Source organism: Scyliorhinus torazame, chromosome 10 (genome assembly GCF_047496885.1).
Source record: "Scyliorhinus torazame isolate Kashiwa2021f chromosome 10, sScyTor2.1, whole genome shotgun sequence".
Taxonomy (NCBI): domain Eukaryota; kingdom Metazoa; phylum Chordata; class Chondrichthyes; order Carcharhiniformes; family Scyliorhinidae; genus Scyliorhinus; species Scyliorhinus torazame.
In genome coordinates, this window is record NC_092716.1 from 100,016,328 (window position 1) to 100,043,815 (window position 27,488).

General features: G+C 44.2%; 1 protein-coding gene across 6 annotated transcripts in view; it reads left to right on the forward strand.

Annotated features, from left to right (window-relative positions):
- Positions 1 to 27,488, forward strand: part of wdr59 (WD repeat domain 59) — a 129,951-nt gene that overhangs the window by 70,318 nt on the left and 32,145 nt on the right. For 5 of the 6 annotated variants that reach the window (XM_072518501.1, XM_072518497.1, XM_072518498.1 and 2 more), the window contains 7 exons: positions 5,344 to 5,439; positions 8,249 to 8,414; positions 13,074 to 13,143; positions 13,502 to 13,655; positions 16,462 to 16,518; positions 23,536 to 23,669; positions 24,051 to 24,132. In XM_072518501.1, coding sequence (XP_072374602.1) covers positions 5,344 to 5,439; positions 8,249 to 8,414; positions 13,074 to 13,143; positions 13,502 to 13,655; positions 16,462 to 16,518; positions 23,536 to 23,669; positions 24,051 to 24,132 — 759 coding nt within the window. The remainder of the gene's footprint in view (positions 1 to 5,343; positions 5,440 to 8,248; positions 8,415 to 13,073; positions 13,144 to 13,501; positions 13,656 to 16,461; positions 16,519 to 23,535; positions 23,670 to 24,050; positions 24,133 to 27,488) is intronic. The other variant, XM_072518499.1, reaches the window with a different exon arrangement.

The window sequence follows — 27,488 nt, forward strand, 5'->3', positions numbered from 1 at the left end:
ATTCATATGAGAACTGGTCGCTGTAGAGAGTTTTAAAATAACATTCTTGATTATAGAATGTTTTGTCATGGTGAAAATAAATGTGTTAACTTGTGTATTGTTTGAATGAAATATTAAATTGGGATCCCATCTGCCTGTTAATGAAGAAGAGCATGAGTTCTCTTGGTGACTTGACCAACTGAATTTCCGCAGCTACCAGCACCAATTAGTCAAATTTATATCTGCTTTAGGTGGAATCTTGCTCTGCACTAAATGATTGTTTTCACAGATCACAGCAGCCAGTTCAAAATAATGTATCCTGTGAAATGTGGGGAGAGGTTTTGAAACAGATGAAAAGCCGTTGTGTAAATTTATGTCTGGTTTACTCGTGCATGTGCCTGGTTTTATTGCCCTGTTTGAATCTTGAGATGTCTAATTATGATGGTATTTAGCTGGCTGATTGTTTGTGAACCATATGTGATTAGTTTTGTTGTTCTATATGGTATGTATTATATTTGCCTGTTCAGCTGGTTTCCTCTGTTTATTTTTACCTATGTTTGTATATAATGTGTACGATTGTGTGTGCATGTGATTCTACTTAGTGGATTGTATTTTGCTGTGTCTGGGAAGTGGATTGTGTGACTGGCTGTGTCTGGGAAGTGGATTGTGTGTCTGGCTGTGTCTGGGAAGTGGATTGTGTGTCTGGCTGTGTCTGGGAAGTGGATTGTGTGTTTGGCTGAGTCTGGGAAGTGGATTGTGTGTTTGGTTGTGTCTGGGAAGTGGATTGTGTGTCTGGCTGTGTCTGGGAAGTGGATTGAGTTTGGCTGAGTCTGGGAAGTGGATTGAGTTTGGCTGAGTCTGGGAAGTGGATTGTATTTTGCGGAGTCTGGGAAGTGGATTGTGTTTGGCTGAGTCTGGGAAGTGGATTGTGTGTGTCTGGGAAGTGGATTGTGTTTGGCTGTGGATTGTGTGTCTGGCTGTGTCTGGGAAGTGGATTGTGTGTTTGGCTGTGTCTGGGAAGTGGACTGTGTGTCTGGCTGTGTCTGGGAAGTGGATTGTGTGTCTGGCTGTGTCTGGGAAGTGGATTGTGTGTCTGGCTGTGTCTGGGAAGTGGATTGTGTTTGGCTGAGTCTGGGAAGTGGATTGTGTTTGGCTGAGTCTGGGAAGTGGATTGTGTTTGGCTGAGTCTGGGAAGTGGATTGTATTTAGCTGAGTCTGGGAAGTGGATTGTATTTAGCGGAGTCTGGGAAGTGGATTGTGTTTGGCTGTGTCTGGGAAGTGGATTGTGTGTCTGGCTGTGTCTGGGAAGTGGATTGTGTGTTTGGTTGTGTCTGGGAAGTGGATTGTGTGTCTGGCTGTGTCTGGGAAGTGGATTGTGTGTCTGGCTGTGTCTGGGAAGTGGATTATGTGTCTGGCTGAGCCTGGGAAGTGGATTGTATTTTGCTGAGCCTGGGAAGTGGATTGTATTTTGCGGAGTCTGGGAAGTGGATTGTGTTTGGCTGTGTCTGGGAAGTGGATTGTGTTTGGCTGTGTCTGGGAAGTGGATTGTGTGTCTGGCTGTGTCTGGGAAGTGGATTGTGTGTTTGGTTGTGTCTGGGAAGTGGATTGGGTGTTTGGCTGTGTCTGGGAAGTGGATTGTGTGTCTGGCTGTGTCTGGGAAGTGGATTGTGTGTCTGGCTGTGTCTGGGAAGTGGATTATGTGTCTGGCTGAGCCTGGGAAGAGGATTGTATTTTGCTGAGCCTGGGAAGTGGATTGTATTTTGCGGAGTCTGGGAAGTGGATTGTGTTTGGCTGTGTCTGGGAAGTGGATTGTGTCTGGCTGTGTCTGGGAAGTGGATTGTGTTTGGCTGAGTCTGGAAAGTGGATTGTGTGTTTGGTTGTGTCTGGGAAGTGGATTGTATTTTGCTGAGTCTGGGAAGTGGATTGTGTTTGGCTGTGTCTGGGAAGTGGATTGTGTGTCTGGGAAGTGGATTGTGTGTCTGGGAAGTGGATTGTGTGTTTGGCTGTGGATTGTGTATCTGGCTGTGTCTGGGAAGTGGACTGTGTGTCTGGGAAGTGGATTGTGTGTTTGGTTGTGTCTGGGAAGTGGATTGTATTTTGCTGAGTCTGGGAAGTGGATTGTGTCTGGGAAGTGGATTGTATTTTGCTGCGTCTGGGAAGTGGATTGTGTTTGGCTGAGTCTGGGAAGTGGATTGTGTTTGGATGTGTCTGGGAAGTGGATTGTGTGTCTGGCTGTGTCTGGGAAGTGGATTGTGTGTCTGGGAAGTGGATTGTGTGTCTGGGAAGTGGATTGTGTGTCTGGGAAGTGGATTGTGTGTCTGGGAAGTGGATTGTGTGTCTGGGAAGTGGATTGTGTGTCTGGGAAGTGGATTGTGTGTCTGGGAAGTGGATTGTGTGTCTGGGAAGTGGATTGTGTTTGGCTGTGGATTGTGTATCTGGCTGTGTCTGGGAAGTGGATTGTGTGTTTGGTTGTGTCTGGGAAGTGGATTGTGTGTTTGGTTGTGTCTGGGAAGTAGATTGTATTTTGCTGAGTCTGGGAAGTGGATTGTGTCTGGGAAGTGGATTGTGTCTGGGAAGTGGATTGTGTCTGGGAAGTGGAGTGTATTTTGCTGCGTCTGGGAAGTGGATTGTGTTTGGCTGAGTCTGGGAAGTGGATTGTGTTTGGATGTGTCTGGGAAGTGGATTGTGTGTCTGGCTGTGTCTGGGAAGTGGGTTGTATTTTGCTGTGTCTGGGAAGTGGATTGTGTGTCTGGGAAGTGGATTGTGTGTCTGGGAAGTGGATTGTGTGTCTGGGAAGTGGATTGTGTGTCTGGGAAGTGGATTGTGTGTCTGGGAAGTGGAGTGTGTTTGGCTGTGTCTGGGAAGTGGAGTGTGTTTGGCTGTGTCTGGGAAGTGGATTGTGTGTTTGGCTGTGTCTGGGAAGTGGATTGTGTGTTTGGCTATGCCTGGGAAGTGGATTGTGTTTGGCTGTGTCAGTGAAGTGGATTGTGTCTGGCTGTGTCTGGGAAGTGGATTGTGTCTGGCTGTGTCTGGGAAGTGGATTGTGTGTCTGGGAAGTGGATTGTGTTTGGCTGTGGATTGTGTGTCTGGCTGTGTCTGGGAAGTGGATTGTGTGTCTGGGATGTGGATTGTGTGTTTGGTTGTGTCTGGGAAGTGGATTGTATTTTGCTGAGTCTGGGAAGTGGATTGTGTCTGGGAAGTGGATTGTATTTTGCTGCGCCTGGGAAGTGGATTGTGTTTGGCTGTGTCAGTGAAGTGGATTGTGTCTGGCTGTGTCTGGGAAGTGGATTGTGTCTGGCTGTGTCTGGGAAGTGGATTGTGTGTCTGGGAAGAGGTTTGTGTTTGGCTGTGGATTGTGTGTCTGGCTGTGTCTGGGAAGTGGATTGTGTGTCTGGGATGTGGATTGTGTGTTTGGTTGTGTCTGGGAAGTGGATTGTATTTTGCTGAGTCTGGGAAGTGGATTGTGTCTGGGAAGTGGATTGTGTCTGGGAAGTGGATTGTATTTTGCTGCGCCTGGGAAGTGGATTGTGTTTGGCTGAGTCTGGGAAGTGGATTGTGTTTGGATGTGTCTGGGAAGTGGATTGTGTGTCTGGCTGTGTCTGGGAAGTGGATTGTGTGTCTGGGAAGTGGATTGTGTGTCTGGGAAGTGGAGTGTGTTTGGCTGTGTCTGGAAAGTGGATTGTGTGTCTGGCTGTGTCTGGGAAGTGGATTGTGTGTTTGGTTGTGTCTGGGAAGTGGATTGTATTTTGCTGAGTCTGGGAAGTGGATTGTGTTTGGCTGTGTCTGGGAAGTGGATTGTGTGTCTGGGAAGTGGATTGTGTGTCTGGGAAGTGGATTGTGTGTCTGGGAAGTGGATTGTGTGTCTGGGAAGTGGATTGTGTTTGGCTGTGGATTGTGTGTCTGGCTGTGTCTGGGAAGTGGATTGTGTGTCTGGGAAGTGGATTGTGTGTTTGGTTGTGTCTGGGAAGTGGATTGTATTTTGCTGAGTCTGGGAAGTGGATTGTGTCTGGGAAGTGGATTGTGTCTGGGAAGTGGATTGTGTCTGGGAAGTGGATTGTGTCTGGGAAGTGGGTTGTATTTTGCTGCGTCTGGGAAGTGGATTGTGTTTGGCTGAGTCTGGGAAGTGGATTGTGTTTGGATGTGTCTGGGAAGTGGATTGTGTGTCTGGCTGTGTCTGGGAAGTGGATTGTATTTTGCTGCGTCTGGGAAGTGGATTGTGTTTGGCTGAGTCTGGGAAGTGGATTGTGTTTGGATGTGCCTGGGAAGTGGATTGTGTGTCTGGCTGTGTCTGGGAAGTGGATTGTATTTTGCTGTGTCTGGGAAGTGGATTGTATTTTGCTGCGCCTGGGAAGTGGATTGTGTTTGGCTGAGTCTGGGAAGTGGATTGTGTTTGGATGTGTCTGGGAAGTGGATTGTGTGTCTGGCTGTGTCTGGGAAGTGGATTGTATTTTGCTGTGTCTGGGAAGTGGATTGTGTGTCTGGGAAGTGGATTGTGTGTCTGGGAAGTGGAGTGTGTTTGGCTGTGTCTGGAAAGTGGATTGTGTGTCTGGCTGTGTCTGGGAAGTGGATTGTGTGTTTGGTTGTGTCTGGGAAGTGGATTGTATTTTGCTGAGTCTGGGAAGTGGATTGTGTGTCTGGGAAGTGGATTGTGTGTCTGGGAAGTGGATTGTGTTTGGCTGTGGATTGTGTGTCTGGCTGTGTCTGGGAAGTGGATTGTGTGTCTGGGAAGTGGATTGTGTGTTTGGTTGTGTCTGGGAAGTGGATTGTATTTTGCTGAGTCTGGGAAGTGGATTGTGTCTGGGAAGTGGATTGTGTCTGGGAAGTGGATTGTGTCTGGGAAGTGGATTGTGTCTGGGAAGTGGGTTGTATTTTGCTGCGTCTGGGAAGTGGATTGTGTTTGGCTGAGTCTGGGAAGTGGATTGTGTTTGGATGTGTCTGGGAAGTGGATTGTGTGTCTGGCTGTGTCTGGGAAGTGGATTGTATTTTGCTGCGTCTGGGAAGTGGATTGTGTTTGGCTGAGTCTGGGAAGTGGATTGTGTTTGGATGTGCCTGGGAAGTGGATTGTGTGTCTGGCTGTGTCTGGGAAGTGGATTGTATTTTGCTGTGTCTGGGAAGTGGATTGTGTGTCTGGGAAGTGGATTGTGTGTCTGGGAAGTGGAGTGTGTTTGGCTGTGTCTGGAAAGTGGATTGTGTGTCTGGCTGTGTCTGGGAAGTGGATTGTGTGTCTGGCTGTGTCTGGGAAGTGGATTGTGTGTTTGGCTGTGTCTGGGATGTGGATGTTGTGTTTGGCTGTGTATTGCAGGCTTGTGTGTTATGCTTTTGGTTTAATGGAACTTTTGTAAACTGTTTCCATATTTGCTTCAGCTCCTAAAAGACACATCTCTCCAGAAGGTGAAACGAAACCAGAGTTGTCTGGAACCTTGTTTGCGCCAGCTGGTGTCCAGCCTGGAGGCTATTGTGGTAAGAGACCTTTGCACCTTGTTACTGTAAGGCAGATATATAATTCTAAGATATTGTCACATTGAAAAGGAGCCACGTGTGTGCGATGGAAAGCCATGTGATTGAGTAATCTTATTTACACGTGAAACGTGACTTCTACTTAAAAATGATGCCATAATAAAGTTATTTGAACTTGAGTGAATTTTGTTTTGCATTGAGAAGTGGAAGAAGTACAATTGGTGAAAATTCTGTCATACAACCTTTTCAGAAGGTCAGGCTGTGGAGTTAATGACCTTTCATCAGAACAGATCAATGACCTTTCATCAGAACTGGAAATTATTAATGACATAACAGGTTTTAAGCAAGCTCAAGGCAGAAAAAAAAACTGGGTGACAGGGAGAAAAATGAGAAGTTTCAGTACAGGGTGGAGGCAGAAGAGGTTAAATGACAGGAGAGATGATAGTGCAAGACAAAGGGGGGTAGAAATTTGTCAAGTAAAAACAAATAGAATCATCAACAAATGAGAAGTTATTTTGCTCATAGTCGGTGCTACTTTTACACCACATTTAAAGTCAAATTTTGTCGAATTGTATGTAATTAATACTGTCATTTTTATTTGCAGGATATATTATAGATTAGGTTAAAGTTTTTGGGATGTGTAAGTTCTCAATCGATTTATCAACTTACCAATACTTACTTCGAAAAAGAACTTAAGGTTTCAACCATATTAGGTAGACCATGAGACTTGTGAAATTAAAAGATTTATTTTCAGATAGAATAATAAAGTAATACAGAAGACTCATGATACGGAAGTTATAGACTGAATAGATTCTAACTAAGAAATATAGCATAGAAGATGAAGTTTAAATACTTAACTAATTTAGTTATTTCCAATTCTCCAGACGACAAGATCTGCAGACTTGGGTGAACCTTAGGGTGATCAGTTCTTCGAATGTGCCATCCTTCCCTGGGGAGATGCCAGGCAGAGCATATATCTATCCTTTCTGATATGACACCAGTTAGTTAGCAAAGATGTTGCTCGAAACCTCTACTTGTAATCCCTGAATTACCATTACCTCATCTCTAATAAGCTCTGATGTAATGATACAATTGGACAATGTTAAATTTATTGGATTTAGCTATTTATGCATATTGTTGAGCAGAATAGTAGGACAGTTCATTTTCTTTTATTGGAGTTTGGGAAAGTCTCTTTATATTCTTGCATTTCCCTTGACAGTCAAGAACAGCAGCTGAGTATTCTCTGTTCCCAAAGACAATAGAAGTACATTTAGAAAAACTGGTTTGTAGCAAATTATTGCTTTAAACTTCAAACATTAGTATATTATCTAGCCTTAATAATTACTTCAGTTTCTTAATCAAGATGCAATACTTGGTCAATCAACTATTTCTGGCTGGTTGCCAATTGTGCAATAGTTTATAAGTACAGAACACAAAATGGTTTATTTGGCTCACTGTTAGTACAAATGACATCTTGATCTTGTTGGCTTACTTTCGTGAATGTAATATGAAAATAGTTAATAAATGGTAAAGTTGCACTAAAAATCTACTATTAGGCTTACTTACATTGGGATTGGGGCACATTTCTGTGTCTCTTTGAAAGGGATTGTCTCATTTGTCATAGAAACCAGAAATCAAAACTTCACCTAAAGGGGAGGCTAATCTGTGGCTGAGTATTGTCAGAGGGGAAAGAAAACTGATGATACTGAGCTGGGATTTAGCACAACTCTTTGGCTGCATAGAACTGATGTTTGCTAAATTGTAAATTAATTCAAAAAGCTTAGAGTAATAAAATTTATTATTCAAAGCGAGACATGATGGAGAAAGTACCTGTCAGTGAATATGCTTACAGTTGCTGCCTGTTTGCAATTTAAAGTGTAGAAATATTCAGGTAGCTTTCAGCTAAATTGATCTGCTCGGAATGGATTGTTGAGTTTGGAAATGGGATATTTTTCCTCTTCTCCTGAGTTAGTGTGGAGATGGGAAGCAGTCTCAAAAGTAATTGACCACACCACACAGGCAGTCCATCTTCTTGCACATGCTCCACTGCACAAGGCGAAGCGCTCATTAGGAAATACATGTTAATGAAAATATTTACTTGGTAAAATACCAGTATTTAGGATTCGGAAGTATGGAAGTATAGTTTCTTTAAAACTGCTAATGATATTTGGTGGGTTAAACAATTGAAAAATCATATTTTGCTGTGTAATATAATGGCTTTCATGATAACATGGAGCATTACTTAAAATGGAGCTTGTGTTGTTGTCGCATCCATGTTTTGCTGAAGTGTTGGTTTTGGCTAAGTGGTAGTACTCTTCCGAGACAAGTCTTATTCCAAAGACTAGAGACAATCATTAGGCTGACAATCCACTGCACTACTGAGGGATTGCTGAATTTTGAAGAGACTATCTTCTGGATGAGACCTTAAGCCGAGGCCCATATGCTGACCCGAGTAAATGTACATGGCTGTGTGTAGGAGAACAGGGAGTTCTCTTAGTGTCCTGGTAATATTCCTTTCTCAATCAATATTAACATTGTGGCCATTTTGTCAATGGAGCTTTGCATCATAGCTGCCATATAACATCAGCGATTGCACAATCACATTTCTGAGAAGATGAAAAGGTGTCATAACATGCCACGGTAAGTTGTCTTATTTTCAAATTGGGTCCTTGTAGAATTCAGATCTTCATTTACTTGTGATAAAAAGAAACTATAGCAGTGCATTACACGGCTGACAGCCGGGGCACTTGCTTGTTCGAATGAAAGCTGCCACTTTTGAGATATCATATTTTTCATGTTCTTTGATTTCTAGAATCAAGATAACAGTGGATCTGCTAATTCCCAGAATCCATTTGTCCTTGGAAACTCTGTGACACCACCACTACCGACTTTTCCACGGGTCACTAATACGTATGGTTCCTACCAGGATGCCAACATTCCCTTTCCTCGCACCTCTGGGGCACGCTTCTGTGGAGCTGGTGAGTAAATGTTTATGGGAAACTGTCAATCCAAAGTCACTGCCTAGGTCTTAGTGTTTCAGTATGCACTATTTCTGTTGTAACTGGTATTGATTACCCGAATTTGAGAAGAATAGGATTCTGATTGCCGCTTAGCATGAGTGGAGTAGGCTGTAAAATACTAACCCCTAATTGTGCGAGGGATAGCTGCCTGAGAAAGGTGTATGGGTGCAGTGACCTCTAGTCTAGTGCACTTGTACTGAATATAATCAGGATGCACCTGGAAATTATTCTGCAGTAATAAAGCATGAATTCTGTTTGGCCTGAAATTTAATTTGTATTAATCTGAAATATGGACTTTCACTCGAGCCTTGGTAGCCACTTAACTTCGCTGGTATTGGAGGCACTAAATTAAATACCATGGGCTGGACTCTGTGATCCTGCGGCTTTGTCTGTCTGGTCTTACGACCGGAAAGCAAGCGCTGCTCAAGCACTGATTCTCCCCAGTGAGGGGGCTAGCAGCCGCGCAGCGGAAAGCCCCCCTGGCTTTACCTGCGGAAAGGGCTACAGAATGGCCGGGTCCGTAACCTGTGGCGGACGCGCTGCGCAACATGGTGCCGGCTGCGCGCGGACCCAGCCTGCCAAAAACTGCCCCCCCGCCCCCCCCCCCCAGTAACCAGCCTCGCCACCCCCGGACCGCCCCCCCACCCCGTGGCGAAGCACCCCCTGCCAATGTCCCCCCCCTCCCCTCCGACTGTGGTGGCGCTGGACACAGTCTGCAGCCGCCACGCGATGTCCCCAAATGGTGTGAGTACACGCGAGCGATGCCGTTGGGGTCTCAGCCCATCAAACTCCCCGGGTACGACGTTTTTGAAGGGGCGGAGAATAGCAAAATCGGCCCACCCCTGATTCCAGCGTAAAGGTGGATTCTCAGGCTGATCGCCGAACGCGATTTCGGTGTTGCCGATCGGAAAATCCAGCCCCATGTCTTACCTTGCAACTCTGACAATTGCATGGTGTGCAGGAAAGGCTATAAACCAGGAAGGAGAACCTATCTATAATAATGTTGTTGGTGACACAACATTTCTTGGAACACGTGATTTGTGTTTTCAGAGGGTGGATGGACTAGAACAGTATCACAATCACAAAAATTAGAAGCTGGAGTAGGCCACGAGGCCCTTCAAGTCTGCCCCGCCATTCAATACGATCATGGCTGATCTATGCCGGCCTCAACTCCTTTTCTGTGCCATTTCCCCATGGCCCACTATTCCTCCTATCAAATATTCTCCACCTCCACTTCAAATACTTCTAATGATCCAGCCTCCACCACTCTCCAAGGCAGGGTGTTCCAGAAATTCATCACCCTCTAAAAAGACATTTCTACACATCTCAGTTTTAAATGACCCGCCCTTGATCTTGTACCTATGTCCCCTTGTTCGAGACTCTCCCACTAGTGAAAACATCACACCATCTACCCTGTCAAGCCCCCTTAAGATCTTGTATGTTTGAATAAGGTCACCCCTACTCTTCTAAACTCCAAGAAATACAGTCCCAGACTATTTAGTTTCTCTTGATAAGACAACCCTCTCATCCTAGGAATTAGCCTAGTGAATCTCCTTTGGACTGCCTCCAATGTTACTATATCCTTTTTTAGGTAAGGGGACCAAAACTACGCAGTATTCCAGATGAGGCCTCCCCAACAACACCCTGTAACATTGCAACAGAACCTCCCAATTTTTAAACTCCAACCCCTTTGCAATAAAGGCTAAAATGCTGTTTGCTTTCTTCACTACTTGTTGCAGCTGGCAGTTAGCATTTTGTGATTCATGTGCAAGAACACCTAGATCCCTCTGTACTTCACTCACCTACAGTCTCTCTCCATTTAGATAATCTGCCTTTTGGTTCCTCCTACCAAAGTGCATGACCTCACACTTCCCCACATTAAACTCCCCTTTATCTATCCAATCTATCTATGTCTCATTGCAAAATCACAATATCCTCATCACAACATGCTCTTCCACCTATTTTTGTATCATTGGCAAATTTGAAACCCTTACTTGCTGTTCCTTCCTCCAGGTCATTGATGTACATAGTGAACAATTGCCAACCAAGTACTGATCCCTGCATATACATCGCTAAATAGCCATAGGTGTGGGTATGTCGATACTGTTTTATCCACATGCGCTTCCAGCAGAAAAAAGCCTTGCATGCACTCACGGACTGAGAGATATTCATTTGTGTGTATGTTTCCTCACAAAAAACCCTACCATTCAATGAAGTAAAAGTAAAGTAAAGTCACCAGAGTCCCAGATGACTATACGCTGCTTTCTCCTTTGAGGGGGGAGAGCTGACTGGTGGTGATTTAACCTGAGGATCGCCACAGGCAAGGGGCAAGGTTGAAAAGGCGGGCCTTCATGAATAACCTCAGTCGGTACGGGAATTGAATCCGCACTGCTGGCTTCGCTCTGCATCACGAGCAGCTTGGGAGCCGGTTTATCTCACATGGCTGGACATCTGGTTCTGGGGACATGGGATACAATCCACCACAACAACTAATGGAATTTAAATTCAATTAATAAATCTGAAATAAATCATTGTTCATCTGGTTCACTGATGTCCTTTAGCGAAGAAAATCTGCTGTCCTTGCCAGGTCTGGCCTACATGTGACTCCAGACCCACAGCAGTGTGGTTGATTCTTAACTGCCCTCTGAAATGGCCTTGCAAGTCACTCACTCGGTTCAACGGCAACTGGGCAACAAATAGCCTTATCAGCAACACCCAAGTCCCATGAAGGAATGAGTGTAATGTTAACTGGTAGCATAATTGAACAACACAATGTGCGGGATTTCAATGAAAGCTCACAACTCACTAATTTTATTCATATTGAATTCTAGTCGTTCCTAGACTATTAATGTATCCACCATTATGTCTGATAATTAGGAATGTACTCTTCCAGGGCGGCATGTAGCGCAGTGGTTAGCACTAGGATTGCACTGCTGAGGACCCGGATTCGAATCCTGGCCCTGGGTCACTGTCCGTGTGGCGTTTGCACATTCTCCCCATGTCTGCGTGGGTTTCACCCCCACAACCCAAAGATGTGCAGGGTAGGTGAATTGGCCACGCTAAATTGCCCCTTAATTGGAAAAAAATAATTGTGTACTCTAAATTTACAAAAAAAAGGAATGTACTCTTCCTGTGGAACTTTTGAACAAATTCAGTAATCTCTGCAATTCAGAATTGATAAATTTCAATGGTCGTGAGCCTGTTTTGAACTGATGTCAGTACCAATAAACTAACCAGAAGAAAGTGTATTTTCCACATGGTGCTTGGCTCTTATTACACTGGGGTTCAGGAATACACAGCTGAGGACTGGATGCTCCTATTCTCCGTGTCACCAACAGATGTGCAGGGTCTCAGTACTTCCCCTTGACAGAATTATCTTCTCATTGGGCATTTGGTGAACCTCGCAGATCAGGAGAGGAACAAAACTTGATCAGAATAAACTTGAATAAACTTCATTCTTTTCTGCAAAGTGATTACCTAGCAGATTGTTAATAATGAGTGAGCCCTGATTAATTCAATTGTGATAACTGATGAGGAAGGAAAAACGCCAGGCACGGATTGAATGCACACATGTTCAGAGGGGGGTAAAAGTCTATAAAACTGGACTGTAATACCAAGCTTGGGGAGGGGCTGGCTTGATTTCATTCATTCACCCAGAGCACAGTATGCTGTTTGGGGCGGCACGGTAGCACAGTGGTTAGCACTGTAGCTTCACAGCTCCAGGGTCCCAGGTTCGATTCCCAGCTTGGGTCACTGTCTGTGTGGAGTCTGCACGTTCTCCCCGTGTCTGCATGGGTTTCCTCCGGGTGCTCCGGTTTCCTCCCACATGTCCTGAAAGATGTGCTGTTAGGTGATTTGGACATTCTGAATTTTCCCCCCGTGTACCTGATCAAGTGCCGTAATTTGGCGACTAGGGGCTTTTCACAGTAACTTCATTGCATTGTTAATGTAAGCCGCCTTGTGACAATAAAGATTATTATTATCCTGTTCAGAAATACTTCAATATTGATGAATTTCACAGAATCGTTTTTAGATTCACAGGGCCATGTGAATTGATACCTTTCATTCCCTCCTAATGTAAGTGGCATCTTTCTTGGGATTCTTCGTGTGGAATTGGCATTCCTGTTTCAATATCCACACAGAGTTGCGATCACTTGTGTTTTGGGTTTTCACCCAAGAAATTAAACTTGAGATAATTCAATTTCCTGATGGCTTAGCCACTTAAGATTGTGAATAACTGACCTACACGGTCTAGGCTGATCTAGTCATGTTGAATTAGCTGATCTTGATTAGTTGGCATCATTGTTCCTTATGTTGGGAGGGGTAAATCAGCCATCAGTTCTGCTCCACATTTGGACACGATCTTAATGGAGCTCAGCTGTGATGACTCCCACAGTTGAGTGTTCTGCTGACTGTTGTACTGCTGAGATTCTACTGCTGAGATTCTTTCACAAAGGATGGTCACTTGACGTAGTCCCAGAAGATGCCCAACATATGTGGGCTATTGCAACAGGACAAGTCAAGAAAGGAGAAAGCTGTCGGAATAAGGATAAAATTTAGCTTGCATGGTGTCCAATATCATGTGATGACTAACTTGAATGTGTTTATGTTGTTTAGGTTACCTTGTGTACTTCATGAGACCAATGACTCTTCACCGGACAGTATCTCCAACAGAGCCCACACCCAGGTAAAGAAAGTTGCATGCATCATCAGTGAGTTTAAATTGGGATTGTTTTCTTCAAGGTGCTTTGCAGATCCAATGTGCGTGTCAGTTTTGGGTGGCAAAAAAGAATCACACAGCATTTTAAGATTGTTTTGCTGCTGTAACCAAATATTGGGGTATGCGGATGTTCTGTTTTCTCCACATTACTGAATGTGAGTCAAAGATTACACTATTGCCCAGGGTGGGGCAAGGTTCTCATTGTGTTATCTCCAGGTCTCTCCCAAATTTGTGTTGTTGCTACAGTGAACTGAGACTTGAGTGGTGTACTTTATTAATATTCGTACAGGCCATGGCTGATCACCATCTTGTATTGTGTATTTAGATCTCTATCGGCACTCTCTGCCTATCACAGTGGAGGAATCACTCCAATGAAGATCCGTACAGAATCACAGAGTAACTTGAGGCTATACAGTGGAAGCCCAACCCGCAGTGAAAAGGAGCCGGTCTCCATTAGCTCCTTTTATTACAAGGAACGAGTGAGTATAGTGCACTGTACCTGTGACGAGCTGCACAATCCATTACCTACTGCCTCTATCCCAGGCACCAGTTTGTCCAATGTCATTTGCATAGCAAATAATTGATTGCATTTTTCCCAGAATTTCCCACATTTCTGCAAAGTGTAGAACATATCGGGCATTTAGTGATTAAACTTTCAATGTCCTGTGGCTGAATTCTGTGCTGCAGTGCGTGGTCACTTTGCCTCACAGAGTCATTTTGCACATTCTCCAAAGAATTGGTAGAGTAATGGCCTTGTGTTTTCTTCCTGTTGTCCATTTCTGAAGTCCCAGCTAGCCAGTTGCCATACAAGTGCATCAGTGAGGTCATTAAACCAGATTGGAGAAAGAAAAAAAAATGTGATGGGACTTGTAAAAACACAAACAATTGATTTAATAAAATATATATAGCGTACTGAATTTAATGCAACACAATCAGATAAAAAAAGCTTAATTTCTTTGTATTTTAAAGTTCTGACTTCTGTTGATAGCTAGCCATTGATCTGTCTCCTGTGTGCATGTGTTCAGTTTATTTTTAACAGGTTAAATAATGAACAGCTACTTTGGTCAGGGAGACATCAGCTTCAAAGAACAAACATCCTCTCGCAGATGGGGACTCTTTATTTATGAGGCTTGTCTTTTTGATTTAAATTTGATGCACACCTGGCAACACTGCCCCCACCAACTGGAAACTATGATTGACATCTCTTGTCTGTTAAAATGGCACTGGGATCAGCTTTAGATCATTTCACCTTTCTTGCAGAATTTGTATTTTTGTTGCAGTTTGGCTCGTATCAACAATGCTTGCATTAACTTAGCCTCATGTATTTGACAGGTCCTGACCCAATGCTGTATCTTTGCTGTGACAACAGATGAAGACCTGTTTGGGAGGATGGATGGGGGCGGGGATATATGGCATGGCGATTATAGCCCCTTTTCCTCTCTCCATTATCAGTGCAATTAATGAAGCCCCCCCCCACCCCCAATGGTACTCACTTTACTGCTGCCCATGTTCTGTGTTGTAATATATGAACTGGGTTGACATATCCTTTATATGGGGATGCTTTTGTTTTAGAGTCCTTTACACTCTTCCCTGCACTCCCAACTTGTGCATCTGCAGATGATGCGGCCCAAGCAGACAGTAGTGATCTGCCTAAGGATTCTGTGCTCAGTTCTCCATGCCTTGCAATCTTGTGCTTTGCTCTGCAGTTGCTCAAAGTAGTTCATTGCTTATTGGAAACGAAAATGAGCCTGTAATACTCGGGAAAAGAACACATGATTTCCCATTGCCTTCCTCGTGCGTACTTAAAGGAAATGCAAGTCCTCTTCCTGAGGGATCCTCCGCCTGTAAGCAGTCATTTTCCTTCGAGGTTCTAGCTCTCCTGCCATCATCAAAAATTAGCTGGTTCTGCTATCAGCCAAGGCTCATAACCCTGAGCATAACACCCCATGTGCTATTTTCAGAGTAGTTGTTTGGATTCTGGTGATAATCTGCAGATCTGACTTAGTGAGCAGTTCAGAAAATTATTTTTAGAATGTGATAGTGAATGATTACTGGCTGTGAATGCTGCACTAGAGGTGGCTACCTGAGGAACTGCAGAGGTTTCCACAACTGAGAAAGTGCTGAGTTTATAAATAGAGAAATAATCAATGTTCTCATTTTCAAATTGAGAGTCATAAGTTACCTTCTCTGTTCTCCATTCTCTTTCTTAACAAATTTAGATATCTGACTGTGGGTGATTAGTTTTAATTGTCCAAAACAGTTCTGATGTTTTAGGATCGTGCTGTGCGATGAGAGAACCAGCAGAATATTCAGGACACGACTGCCTTACAGGGTTTATAAAGAACCGTAAGCATCCTGTGCTAAAAGATAGCACCAATTAAATTATCCCCCTTTCAGGCTTTTCCCCCCTGATCTTCCTAGACATTTCCCCTATGTAGGCACCTTATTCCATTAAACAAAAATAGCCCCAGAAACTGGGTGAAAAGGGCTGGAAGAACAGTACCCTAGCAGGAGCCACCTCGTCAACATCATCCCCCTACATAACGCCACCGGAAGTCTGCACCAATTAAATCTGAGAAGTGTGCGACAGGCAATGAGCGAGTGAGGGCGATGCATTACATGGGGTCACTGAGGGAGGTTGGGTGTGGGAGTAAAATACAAAATACTTGGCACATATGTTGTTGGTTAATGTATTTAACACAACAATGCAGACGTTTCACCTTTCCTGTGGTCATCTGTCTCTTGGAATATTTTAGTGGTGGATGAGAATGATCTGCCTCAGCTTTGTGATAGGACAGGGGCTTGAAAAGTAATACAATCGCTTGGTATAGTTGCTGAAGCTGTTTGTCTTGCACTCATTAGGACAAACACAAGAATGGCAGGTTTCAAATAACGACAACAATTTGTACCACAGGAGAAAAGGGCGGTATAAATTGTGATGATTTGAAATTTGTCCTGATGAGTGCAAGATGAAATGCTTCAGCAACATGTCTCCCTTTTCAGCCATAAAAAGTAATAATTGACTGACCAGCCTGTCCAAAGGTTTGTTACAGGTTTCTGTCTGCAGTTACATACAGCTTGGGCCCTGACTGTCTCGAATAGATATGGAAATGTAGAGCTCTTTTCAACAAGCTTCTCACTTGAGTGTCTGCGAATGAAGTTTATCTTTTCTGTGCATGTTATTTTATTTTGGATCTTTGTGTGCTTTTTGTTTTCTGTTGTGATTTGATTTATTTTTGTTTTCTTGGTGTTTCTTCTTTTTTTTGGTGTTGTTCATACTTGCAGATGTCTCCTCTCTCCACCCGGCGGCGCTGGTCCATTCAAGCCGTTAATGAGTTCCCGGTACTGTGCACATTACCCATCCTGCATTGGTGCCCTTGTGTCTCTGGGATGGCCAGATGCCCTGCATCAGTAACAAGCCCTTCACCACCATTCAGCCCCATTAACAAATGGACCTCCCTTCACCGTTTTATTTTGGTTCAACTTCTAAAGTCACTGGCCCGTGCTTGGGATGGGGCAGCACGTTTCATGAGCATAAGCAACTCTCGACCTCATGAATATTCTGTAAGAAGTGGGCTCGCATCTGACATCCAGGGTTGAGTTACTGCCATCGGAGTCATTCATAGACTTTGGGCAGGAACCCTGGCTGAAATGTAATTTCAAGGTTTGCTGAGGACAATTGTAACAGCTCACCTTCTACCCAGGTTAAGATCACCAAATTCAGTACAATTAGAAATTCCTAGTCTTTGTGAATTATTATTTGTTTTCTTGATCGATCTGAGATAGGGTGCAGCTGGCCATCTCACATCCCTTGGGCAGTTCAAAGCAGTCCCTGCTGTCCACATGAATGTTACTTTATGCAATTTTAATTTCACTAGATGGTTACTAATGGCTAAGCAACTCCGCACAATGTGCATGCCACTGACCGGGAGCTGGGCTTGAGTATATGTGCAGCTTTTTAATGTTGTTTCATTCACAAATTACAGGAGCATTTCTGTGCCGTGTTAATCCAGATGACTAGGCTACTCCATGTGCCTCAGTAAAGCAATTAAGTTTGGCTTGCAAGACAACCCTTCATTCTCTTTGCTTCTTTGTGTGACAGCTTCCATGAGCCTTGCACATGTGTTCCAATAGAATTTATTAGTGGCTAAAATGACAGTTGCAAGCTTACATGCAGTAGTTGGCATGACCAGTGTTTCACTCACTGCACTGTGAAAAATGGCTGCCTTTGCGCTTATCAAATCATTGGAGAAAATGGGTAGATATCATAGAATCCCTACAGTGCAGGAGGAGGTCATTCGGCCCATCAAGTCTGAACCGACCCTCCGAAAGAACACCCTACCCTATCCTTACCCCATAACTCCATCTAACCTGTAGACACTATGGGGCAATTTAGCATGGCCAATCCACCTAACCTGCCCATCTTTGGATTGTGGGAGGAAACCAGAGCAGCCGGAGGAAACCCATGCAGGCATGGGGAGAACGTGCAAACTCCACAGTCACCCAAGGGCGGAATTGAACCTGGGTCCCTGATGCTGTGAGCAGCAGTGCTAATTACTGTGCCATCGTGCCACCCATTGTTGTGTGCACTGTTCTGCTAATGTTGCTAATGCTTTACTTAAGAAAGCACAGAGCTTTGCTCCATGAAACTTTTTAATACAGTTAGAAGAAACTGGTGCATTTTCTACTCCAGTCCAGCCTGTTCGTTTCTGTGCTTCTAAGGACATCTGTTGGACAGACTGAGATGACTGGGTACCTCTGTTGAAGGGGCAGTCTTGATGCCAATTTGTGTTCTTGGTAGACACTGATAGGGCTTTTCGTGAGTTGGGTAGCATACTTCACGTGCTGGGATGGTGAAATGTCTTCTCTGCAGCATGTAGTACCAGTGTGGTAGGGTGGGAGATCAGCACAATTTCTGGAGTTTTGCCAAATCTGTCTTAACACTTGCAGAAATCCTGTTAATCTACACATCTCTGTAAATAGTAACTTCCTTTTTTCTCCACTTTGGCAGTCTCTATAGTTCTCAAATTAGTTTGTAAAGATCATCACGTCCTTGGAGGTACTATCCATTTGGCCAAGCCACATGAAATAAAGCTGCCATGAGCCAACCTGGACTGATAGTAATGACTTCATAAACGTTTCATATATTGTAGCAATGAACCTGTTGTGATGTACATTTTGTTGTCTTCCTTACATAGAACCTATGCATGGAAGTGAGCTAACTCCCCGATCATTGCTATTTTCTCATAAACTGTGAGCCGAGCAGTCAGTCCTACTTCAGCAAGTGGTTGCTGAAACAGTGATGATTCCCTCATGAACTGCATTGTAGAGCATCATTGGTTAAAAAAAACAAACTTGATGACAGTGAATAATTGATCAAAAATGAACTTGTGTTTATATCGTGTTTTTCATGACCACTGGGCCTCTCAAAGTGTTTTTACAACCAAGTAAGTAGTTTTGAAGTGTAGCCACTGTTCTAATGTCAGAAATGCGGCATCCGGTTTGCACACCGCAAGCTTCACAAACAGCAATGTGATAATGAACACACAATCTAATTTTGTGATGTTGATTGAGGGATAAATAAAGACTTTGGTGGGTCTGAATGGGCCTTAATTTCGGCTTCTCTCACTTCTGATAGCGAAGTTGTGTTTTCAAGTCGCACTCCAATGACTTAAGCACGTAATTAAGTCTGATGCTTTGTTCCAGTGCTGAGGGGAATGCAGCATTGTGAGAGATGCAGAAGAGATGTTAAACTAAAGTTTTGTCTACAGCTCATGTTAGATTAAAAACATCTATGGCACTATTCAATGAAGAACAGGGGAGCTCTTCCTGGTGTCCTGGCCAGTATTTATCCTTCAACCAGTGTCACTAAAAAACACTATCTGGTCATTATCTTGACAGTATTGTAACACTTGCGAAGTACTTGGACATTGTGTTTTTATACTGGAGGACACTATATAAATCCAATTTTTCCCCATTATATTTCTTGTTCAGAAACCTTTACATTAATCCACACCACATTTGCATAACCATGGCATAGAATTCCTACAGAGCAGAACAAAGAACCAAGAAAAGTACAGCACAGGAACAGGCCCTTCGGCCCTCCACGCCTGCGCCGACCATGCTGCCCGTCTAAACTGAAATCTTCTACACTTCCGGGGTCCGTATCCCTCTATTCCCATCCTATTCATGTATTTGTCAAGATGCCCCTTAAAACGTCACTAACGTTCCTGCTCCACCACCTCCTCCGGCAGCGCGTTCCAGGCACCCACTACCCTCTGTGTAAAAAAGTTACCCTGTACATCGCCTTTAAACCTTGCCCCTCGCACCTTAAACTTATGCCCCCTAGTAATTGACCCCTCTACCCTGGGAAAAAGTCTCTGACTATCCACTCTGTTTATGCCCCTCATAATTTTGTAGATCTCTATCAGGTCGTCCCTCAACCTCCTTTGTTCCAGTGAGAACAAACCAAGTTTATTCAACCTCTCCTCATAGCTATTGCCCACCATACCAGGCAACATCCTGGTAAATCTCTTCTGCATCCTCTCTAAAGCCTCCACATCCTTCTGGTAGTGTGGCGACCAGAATTGAACACAATACTCCAAGTGTGGCCAACTAAGGTTCTATACAGCTGCATCATGACTTGTCAATTTTTATACTCAATGCCCCGGCCAATGAAGGCAAGCATGCCGTATGCCTTCTTGACTACCTTCTCCACCTGTGTTCCCCTTTCAGTGACCTGTGGACCTGTACACCAAAATCTCTCTAACTGTCAATACTCTTGAGGGTTCTACCATTAACTGTATATTCCCTACCTGCATTAGACCTTCCAAAATGCATTACCTCCCATTTGTCCGGATTAAACTCCCATCTGCCATCTCTCCGCCCAAGTCTCCAAATGATCTAAATCCTGCTGTTTCCTCTGACAGTCATCATCGTTGTCCGCAATTCCACCAACCTTTGTGTCGTCTGCAAACTTACTAATCAGACCAGTTACATTTTCCTACAAATCATTTATATATACTACAACAGCAAAGGTCCCAGCACTGAACCCTACGGAACACCACTAGTCATAGCCCTCCAATCAGGAAAGCACCCTTCCAATGCTACTCTCTGTCTGCTATGCCCTCGCCAGAAGGAGGCCATTTGGCCCGTCGAGTCTGCACCAACCCTTTGAAAGAGCACCCTACCTCGGCTGACTTCTCGCCCTATCCCTGTAACCCCACCTAATCTACACATCCTTGGACTCGAAGGGGCAATTTACCACAGCCAATCCACCTAACCTGTACGTCTTTTGGCCTGTGGGAGGAAACTGGAAAACTGGAGCACCCGGAGGATGCACACGCAGACACCAGGAGGATGTGCAAACTCGACACAGATAATCACCCAAGGCCAAAATTGAACTTGAGTCCCTGGCGCTGTGAGACAGCAGTGCTAACCATTGTGCCACCCCATCCCTGCATTCCTCATTCCTTATGCACTCATCAATGTAAGGTCTTGTAACAACCAGTGCACTTGCACAGATGCACACTATTCCTGAATCTTCTCAAAATCAACTTGTTTATGTGTACATAATCGCTGTATCTTATTCCTTAAAAAACATACTCATCTCTCATTTTCCTAGTAACCAGGATATACATTCCATTCCTGCATCCTCCTTTTGATCATAAGGACACACATTCCAACCCTTCATCCTCTTTCTAATAACTATTGTACACACCATTCCTACCTCCACTTCAACCAGCACACACACCCCATCCCTACATCATCATCCTAAAAAACAATGCTGGTGCACACAATACATTCTCTTCCTAGCAGCAGAGCAATCAGTTGCATTGTTGTAGTTATTTTAATATAAAAACTGTCCCAAGAAATTTCACAGAAAGCTGCGAGTAAAATGACAACCAAACCAAGGAAGGAGAGACCAGGAGGTAAATCAAAGGCTTTGTGAAGGGATGGGTTCTTTCATAGTTTTATCAGGAGGAGTGCAAGTGTAAGGTGGAAAAGGCAGGGAGTTTTAAGGAGGGTAGTACAGAGAGTAGAACCTAGTTCGATGAAGACCCTGCTACCTATTGTTGAGCGAGAAGTAGGGGATGCACAAGAGGAACAAAAGAGTTTAGAGTCCTAATATAGGATTGAAGATCAGTGTTGATATGAAATTAAATTAAATTAAAATCGCCTATTGTCACAAGTAGGCTTCCAATTAAGTTACTGTGAAAAGCCCCAAGTCGCCACATTTCAGCGCCTGTTCGGGGAGGCTGGTACGGGAATTGAACCGTGCTGCTGGCCTTACAGGGTCTGCTTTCAAAGCCAGCGATTTAGCCCTGTGCTAAACCAGCCCCAGAGGATCATATGAGCCCCTGAGACATATCATGACTTGGATGATTTTGAATTTAAGATGCTGGCTTAGGAGATTCCTATTGGTCATGTCAGACAGAGAGAGACATCAGGTAAAGTATGATTGGGAATCAACATGGGACATGTAATTTTTATCTTTATAATTTTAATTATTGTCACAAGTAGACTTGCATTAACACTGTCAAAATCCCCTGATCGCCACACTCCGGCGCCTGTTCGGGTACACAGAGGGAGAATTCAGAATGTCCAATTCACCTAACAAGCACGTGTTTCAGGACTTGTGGTAGGAAACCGGAGCACCCGGAAAACCCACGCAGACACGGGAAGAACATGCAGACTCCGCACAGACAGTGACCCAAGCGGGAATTGAACCCTGGAGCTGTGAAGCAACAGTGCTAACCACTCTGCTACCGTGCAACCCATGTGTGTTGTGTGTATGTTTTGAAATTTGTAGAGGAGGTCAGCACAGAGATTGTTAGAATGATTGAGTCTGCAGGCGTATATTCAGTGGAAAGGGAAGTGGAAGAAAGCAATGTTAGAGTTGGCAGTAAGTAGTCTTTGTAAAAAGGAGGATATAGACTCTAAAACAAAGCTCAGGATTATGAGGAGATCAAGATTGCAAACTTCCAGGTTGAATCTAACACCGCAGCTGGGCAAGGGAAGGAATTAAATCTTTCGTGTTGGAGTTAAAGACAATGGCTTCTTCCTGATTCTGCTCTGAAGGAAATAATGATTGGAATTTGGAGATCGAACAAGTGCAAAGACAGCTAAAGGAAGTGGTGAAAAGTCGGTGACACAGGCACAGTGTGCAAGCTTCTCTCATTATTGGATATTATGTCACTCTTGGGCTTCATGCAGGTGAGGAAGAGAAAGGGATAGATCCTTCAGCTACAAGGTATCTAAGGAGAGGTGTTGGAAGGGAGTTGACATTAGTAAGATGTCAGATGCTGAAGAAGAGGAGGGCTGAAGTGTCACAGTCAGTCATATACAGTGTCCTTTGTACACAGACACGCACTTCATCCTTCATCCTGTTTCTGATAACCAGCATGCACAAACCAACACTTCGTCCACCAGTATACACCAGTGCTTCCAATTCCTGATGAAGACAGTGATCAAATCGCAACTGATGATACAAGAATCATGGTGACTTGTTCAATATACTGCTTTACATTGTATAACTGGCAAAGTATAACAACTCCACATGTAACCTGCAAGTTCATGTCTTTTAATAACAACTTACAAACTATACATGTCTATTCCACATCTAGAGATTAGGATTTCATTTCTTTAATAAGCTTTGTGCTTGATTTGTTTACTTTTCAATGTCTTCCAGTGCTGTTACTTCAGTTTGATTGCGATTAGTTTGGATCACCGAGTGAGAGGCTGATTGTTGTATATGTGGTTTAGATAACTACAAACACTGTACCAATATTAAGCTGTTAACTAGATTTTTGGTTTGCCATTGACCAGTTTGGACTGTTGTGGACTTCAGGTAAACACTGTCAACAGCAAAATCTTTCTATTTGGCAGGTAGCTTGTGAGCTGTGTGTGTATAGACACTTCTGCGTATGTCCTAATAATTCTGCAGGATGCATGGGATAATGGACCATTTAGTTTGTAGACTCGCCAGTGCTTAGTCTTCAGCTATGAGCCCTATACTGGACACCGAAAATTCAAAGAAAGTCTTATGAGAGCACAGCAATGATTTCATTTGGGTCAGATGTGGAATTGTCTCCATAATTGTAAACCTTGTTAAAGATGTCAGTGCAGCTAACTGAGGAACCCACAAAATAAAATCCATAATATATGTGGGTTTAACTAAACTAGAGTAAAATAACTTGATTCTCTCCCTTCAAAACTACAGTTCTCTAATTTATGATAATTTTGCTTACATTGATAATTTTGCTTAAATCAGATCCGCTAGAATAACCCCCCCCCCCCCCCCCCCCCCCAACAGAACTGACAGAGCAACAAAAACTAGGAAACTTTTCCTGTTCACAGAAATCGCGTCGATGGAAAGGAAAACGAGAAGGCACGGACTCAAACAACCGCCCAATCAAAGCTGCAGGAAAAGTCATCATCCAAGACATCTCCTGCCTCCTTCCTGTGCACAAAGCACTGGGTGAATTGTACATGTGAGTGTTTGAGGCACATTCACCATTACGTTGAATAGTAAATGGATTCTCCTTTTGACCCCATTGACAATAATTAGGAGATTCCAAAATGGAAAGTCAGGTTTTTATGATCCCAACAGTTTGGGCTGAGGCAGATCTGATGTAAAACCCCCGAGGACTGTGCTTTTTGTATCTCGGACATCAGAGAGTCATAGATGTTTACAGCATCGAAACAGGCCCAGCTGGCCCATGCCCAGTTTCTATCATTAAACCAGTCCCACTTGCCCGCATTTGGCCCATATCCCTCTATACCCACCCTGCCCATGTAACTGTCAAACTTTTTTAAAGGGCAAAATTATACTTTTATTTTATTTTATTTAGTTTCCCTCTTTTACCTTTCAGACTGAATGTGAATGATATCCAGGATACGTGCCAGAAGAATGCTGCAGCAGCTCTGTCAGTTGGACGACGAGACCTTGTACAGGTACTGATCCTATTCTGTTATTCTATCTACAAAGATGTGAAGGAAGTCCGAGGAGAAGAGGATTTCTGATTGAAGATGAGTAGTTGGTTATGAGATTGGGGAAAGCTATTGGGATGTATTTGACTTTTGGGTCAGTTTCAGTCGCCTCACAGATTTAGATAGAATATACAGCACTGAAACAGACCATTTGTTGACATGCTCTGTTCAAGTCTCCTGCCATCTAACATTATCAGCATAACCCTCTACTCCCTATTCTCTCAGCTACTTATCTAGCTTCTTCTTCACTGCATTAGCACTATTTGCCTCAACCACTCCCTGTGGTAGCAGGTTACCACATTCTCATTACTCTCCTAAATTCCCCATTTTATTTTGTGACTATCTTATATTGATGGCTTTCAGTTTTTCTCTTCCCCAAACATAGAAATGTGGGCTGTGTCTATTTTATCAAAACCTTTAATAATTTTAAAGACTTAAATTAGGTAACCCCTCGGGATTCTCTTGAGAAATTGACATCCAGACACGATGGGCCGAATGTCATCCTCCTGCCCTGTAACAACTTATGTTTATCCTTTCCTCATTTGTTTACTCTCACATTTCTGACATCATCCTTGTGAAATCCTTTTGCAACCTCTCTGGTGTCCCTAAGTCTTTCTTTAATATGGTGACCAAAATAGTATCAGGTACTCCAAATGTCTTCATTGTATGCTGTGACCTTGTGGTGGGGAGCCTTGCGAGCCCCTGGGTACCTAGGAGCTACACCAGTGGGGTTTCGGCCCCTGGCAGGTTTAATTATGCCAGGCAAGCTTCAGGTGAGGGGCCGGACTAACACAACAACTGATCCACCAGGTTGGTCGTTGGCCAACAACTCAAATTACAGAAACTACGCTAAATGCCGCAACAACATCTCAGGACCCAATAGGGAACTTCAGCTAACACACTGGCAATATGACTTCGGGTGAAATCCCAGCCAGGGAAATCAGGAGCTCAATGAGGAGTTTTCTGGGGCACAAAATAACAGTAAGTTTTGAAATATGAAATATCAGAGACAGCATAAGTTACCAGAGAGATGCAGAGGTTAAAGGGGCAGGACAAAACAACATGGCATAGGACTGTAGTAACTGAACTAGAAGTGATGGAGGCACAAACCACCGCAGAAGTCGGGGCCCGATGGGGGAACACTATTGCGTCCCAACCGAGACAAGGAGGATAACAAGCTAACTCCAAATATGGCCTAACCAAGGTTCAATACAAGTTGAGCATAACTTCTCCACTTTTCAATTCTATTTCTCTAGAAATAAACTTTAGAACAAAGAACAAAGAAAAGTACAGCATAGGAACAGGCCCTTCTGCCCGCCAAGCCTGTGCCGACCATGCTGCCCGTCTAAACTAAAATCTTCTACACTTCCAGGGTCCGTATCCCTCTATTTCCATCTTGTTTAATTATTTGTCAAGATGCCCCTTAACCATCACTATCGTCCCTGCTTCTACCCCACCTCTGGCAGCGAGTTCCAGGCACCCACTACCCTCTGTGTATAAAAAAAAAAAAAAAAAAACTTGCCTCGTACATCTCCTCTAAACCTTGCCGCTCGCACCTTAAACCTATGCCCCCTAGTAATTGACCCCTCTACCCTGGGAAAAAGCCTCTGACTATCCACTCTGTCTATGCCCCTCATAATTTTGTAGAACCTCCGTCGTTCCAGTGAGAACAAACCGAGTTTATTCAACCTCTCCTCATAGCTAATGCCCTCCATACCAGGCAACATACTGGTAAATCTCTTCTGCACCCTCTCTAAAGCCTCCACATACTTCTAGTAGTTCTTTAGTTCCTGGTTTGCTTTTTTAAAATGACATTAACCTGCATCGCTACTTCTGTTGGCTTGTATATTTGTACTCCCAGATCCTCTTGCTCCTCTCTTCCTTTTAGATTCTTATTTTCCCAAAAATATGAGGGGTGGAATTCTCCGAATCGCGCCATGCCGCCCTGACGCAATTCTCTGCAATGTGGAGAATCTGTGCCGGTGTGGTCGGCGCGGCGCCGGTCGGGGTATGCGCCGACTCTCCGGCACGGGCCGGCACGCCGATTCTCGGGCCCGATGGGCCGAGCGGCCGTCAACAAAAGTCGAGCCCCACCGGCGCCGTTCTAACCTGCTGTGGGCCGGCGGGACCTCAGCGTTGAAGGGTCTGGGAGCGGCCTGTGGGGGGGGGGGGGTCCTCTGTAGTGGCTTGTCCCGCGATCGGGGCCCACCAGTCGGCGGGCCGGCCTCTCTGCCCCCCCGGCCTCCTTTCCTCCGCTGGGTCCTGTAGCCCTGCGCCATTTGGTGTCGGGGCTGCCGCGGGGAAGAAGACCACTGCGCATGCACTAGTTGGTGTCGTCTCAACTGCGCATGCGCTAGTTGGGGCTGGCTCAACTGCGCATGTGCAGACCCCGCGGCGCCGGGTTCAGGCCGGGATCGGCAGCTGGGGAGGCAGAGGTCGCTCCAGCGCTGTCCTAGCCCCCTGTGGGGCGCAGAATGGGGTCCCGGAACAGGCGCCGACGCTGGAGTAAAACACTCCTGTTTTTAGTCTGGCACCTGCACTTAGTCGCCCGTTGGGAGAATCCCGCCCGAGATTTCTTTCTTTTTATTTCCAAAATGTTACAGTTATCAGCGCCATGAGTCAGCAGCGCAAACCACTGTGCCACCCTACACTTGATTAACTTAACTGGATTATTTGAAGAGGCAGAGGAGTAGGCTAGGTTAGTACAGTAGTTACCATATGTATAGGTTTCCATATGGCCTTTGTTAAGGTACCACATAACAGACTAATGGACACATTTAGAGCATACAGAATCACAGGACAAGTTGTAAAATGGAAAGTATCAGGCTACCACAGAGCAGAGACAATAGGTAGCTATTCGGATTGGCAGAAGGCTGGATGTGGGGACCCACCAAGCTCAGTGTTGGGCTGACAGTTGTTCACAATTTATATTAACGATGCTAATTTTGGAATCAGAAACACAATTTCTAAATTTGAGAATGACACCAGATTTCCTTTTTTGTTGGGGTTCATTGCCACCGAGGAGGATCACAGTAAATCACAGGAAGATATTAGCAAATATGAAAATAGGCACATAATTAGCACATGGATTTCAATAAAGATAACTGAGTGTAACATTTGGTAAGAAAAATAAAGAAGTCTAATACTTTTTTGAAAATAAGAATATAAAAGGGAAAGAGGAGCAAGAGAATCTAGGAGTGCAAATACTTCTACAATAGAAGTAGCGATGCAGGTTAATAAGGCCATTTAAAAAAAGCAAATCAGGAACTAAAGTTTATTTCTAGAGAAATGGAATTGTAAAGTGGAGAAGTTGTGCTCAA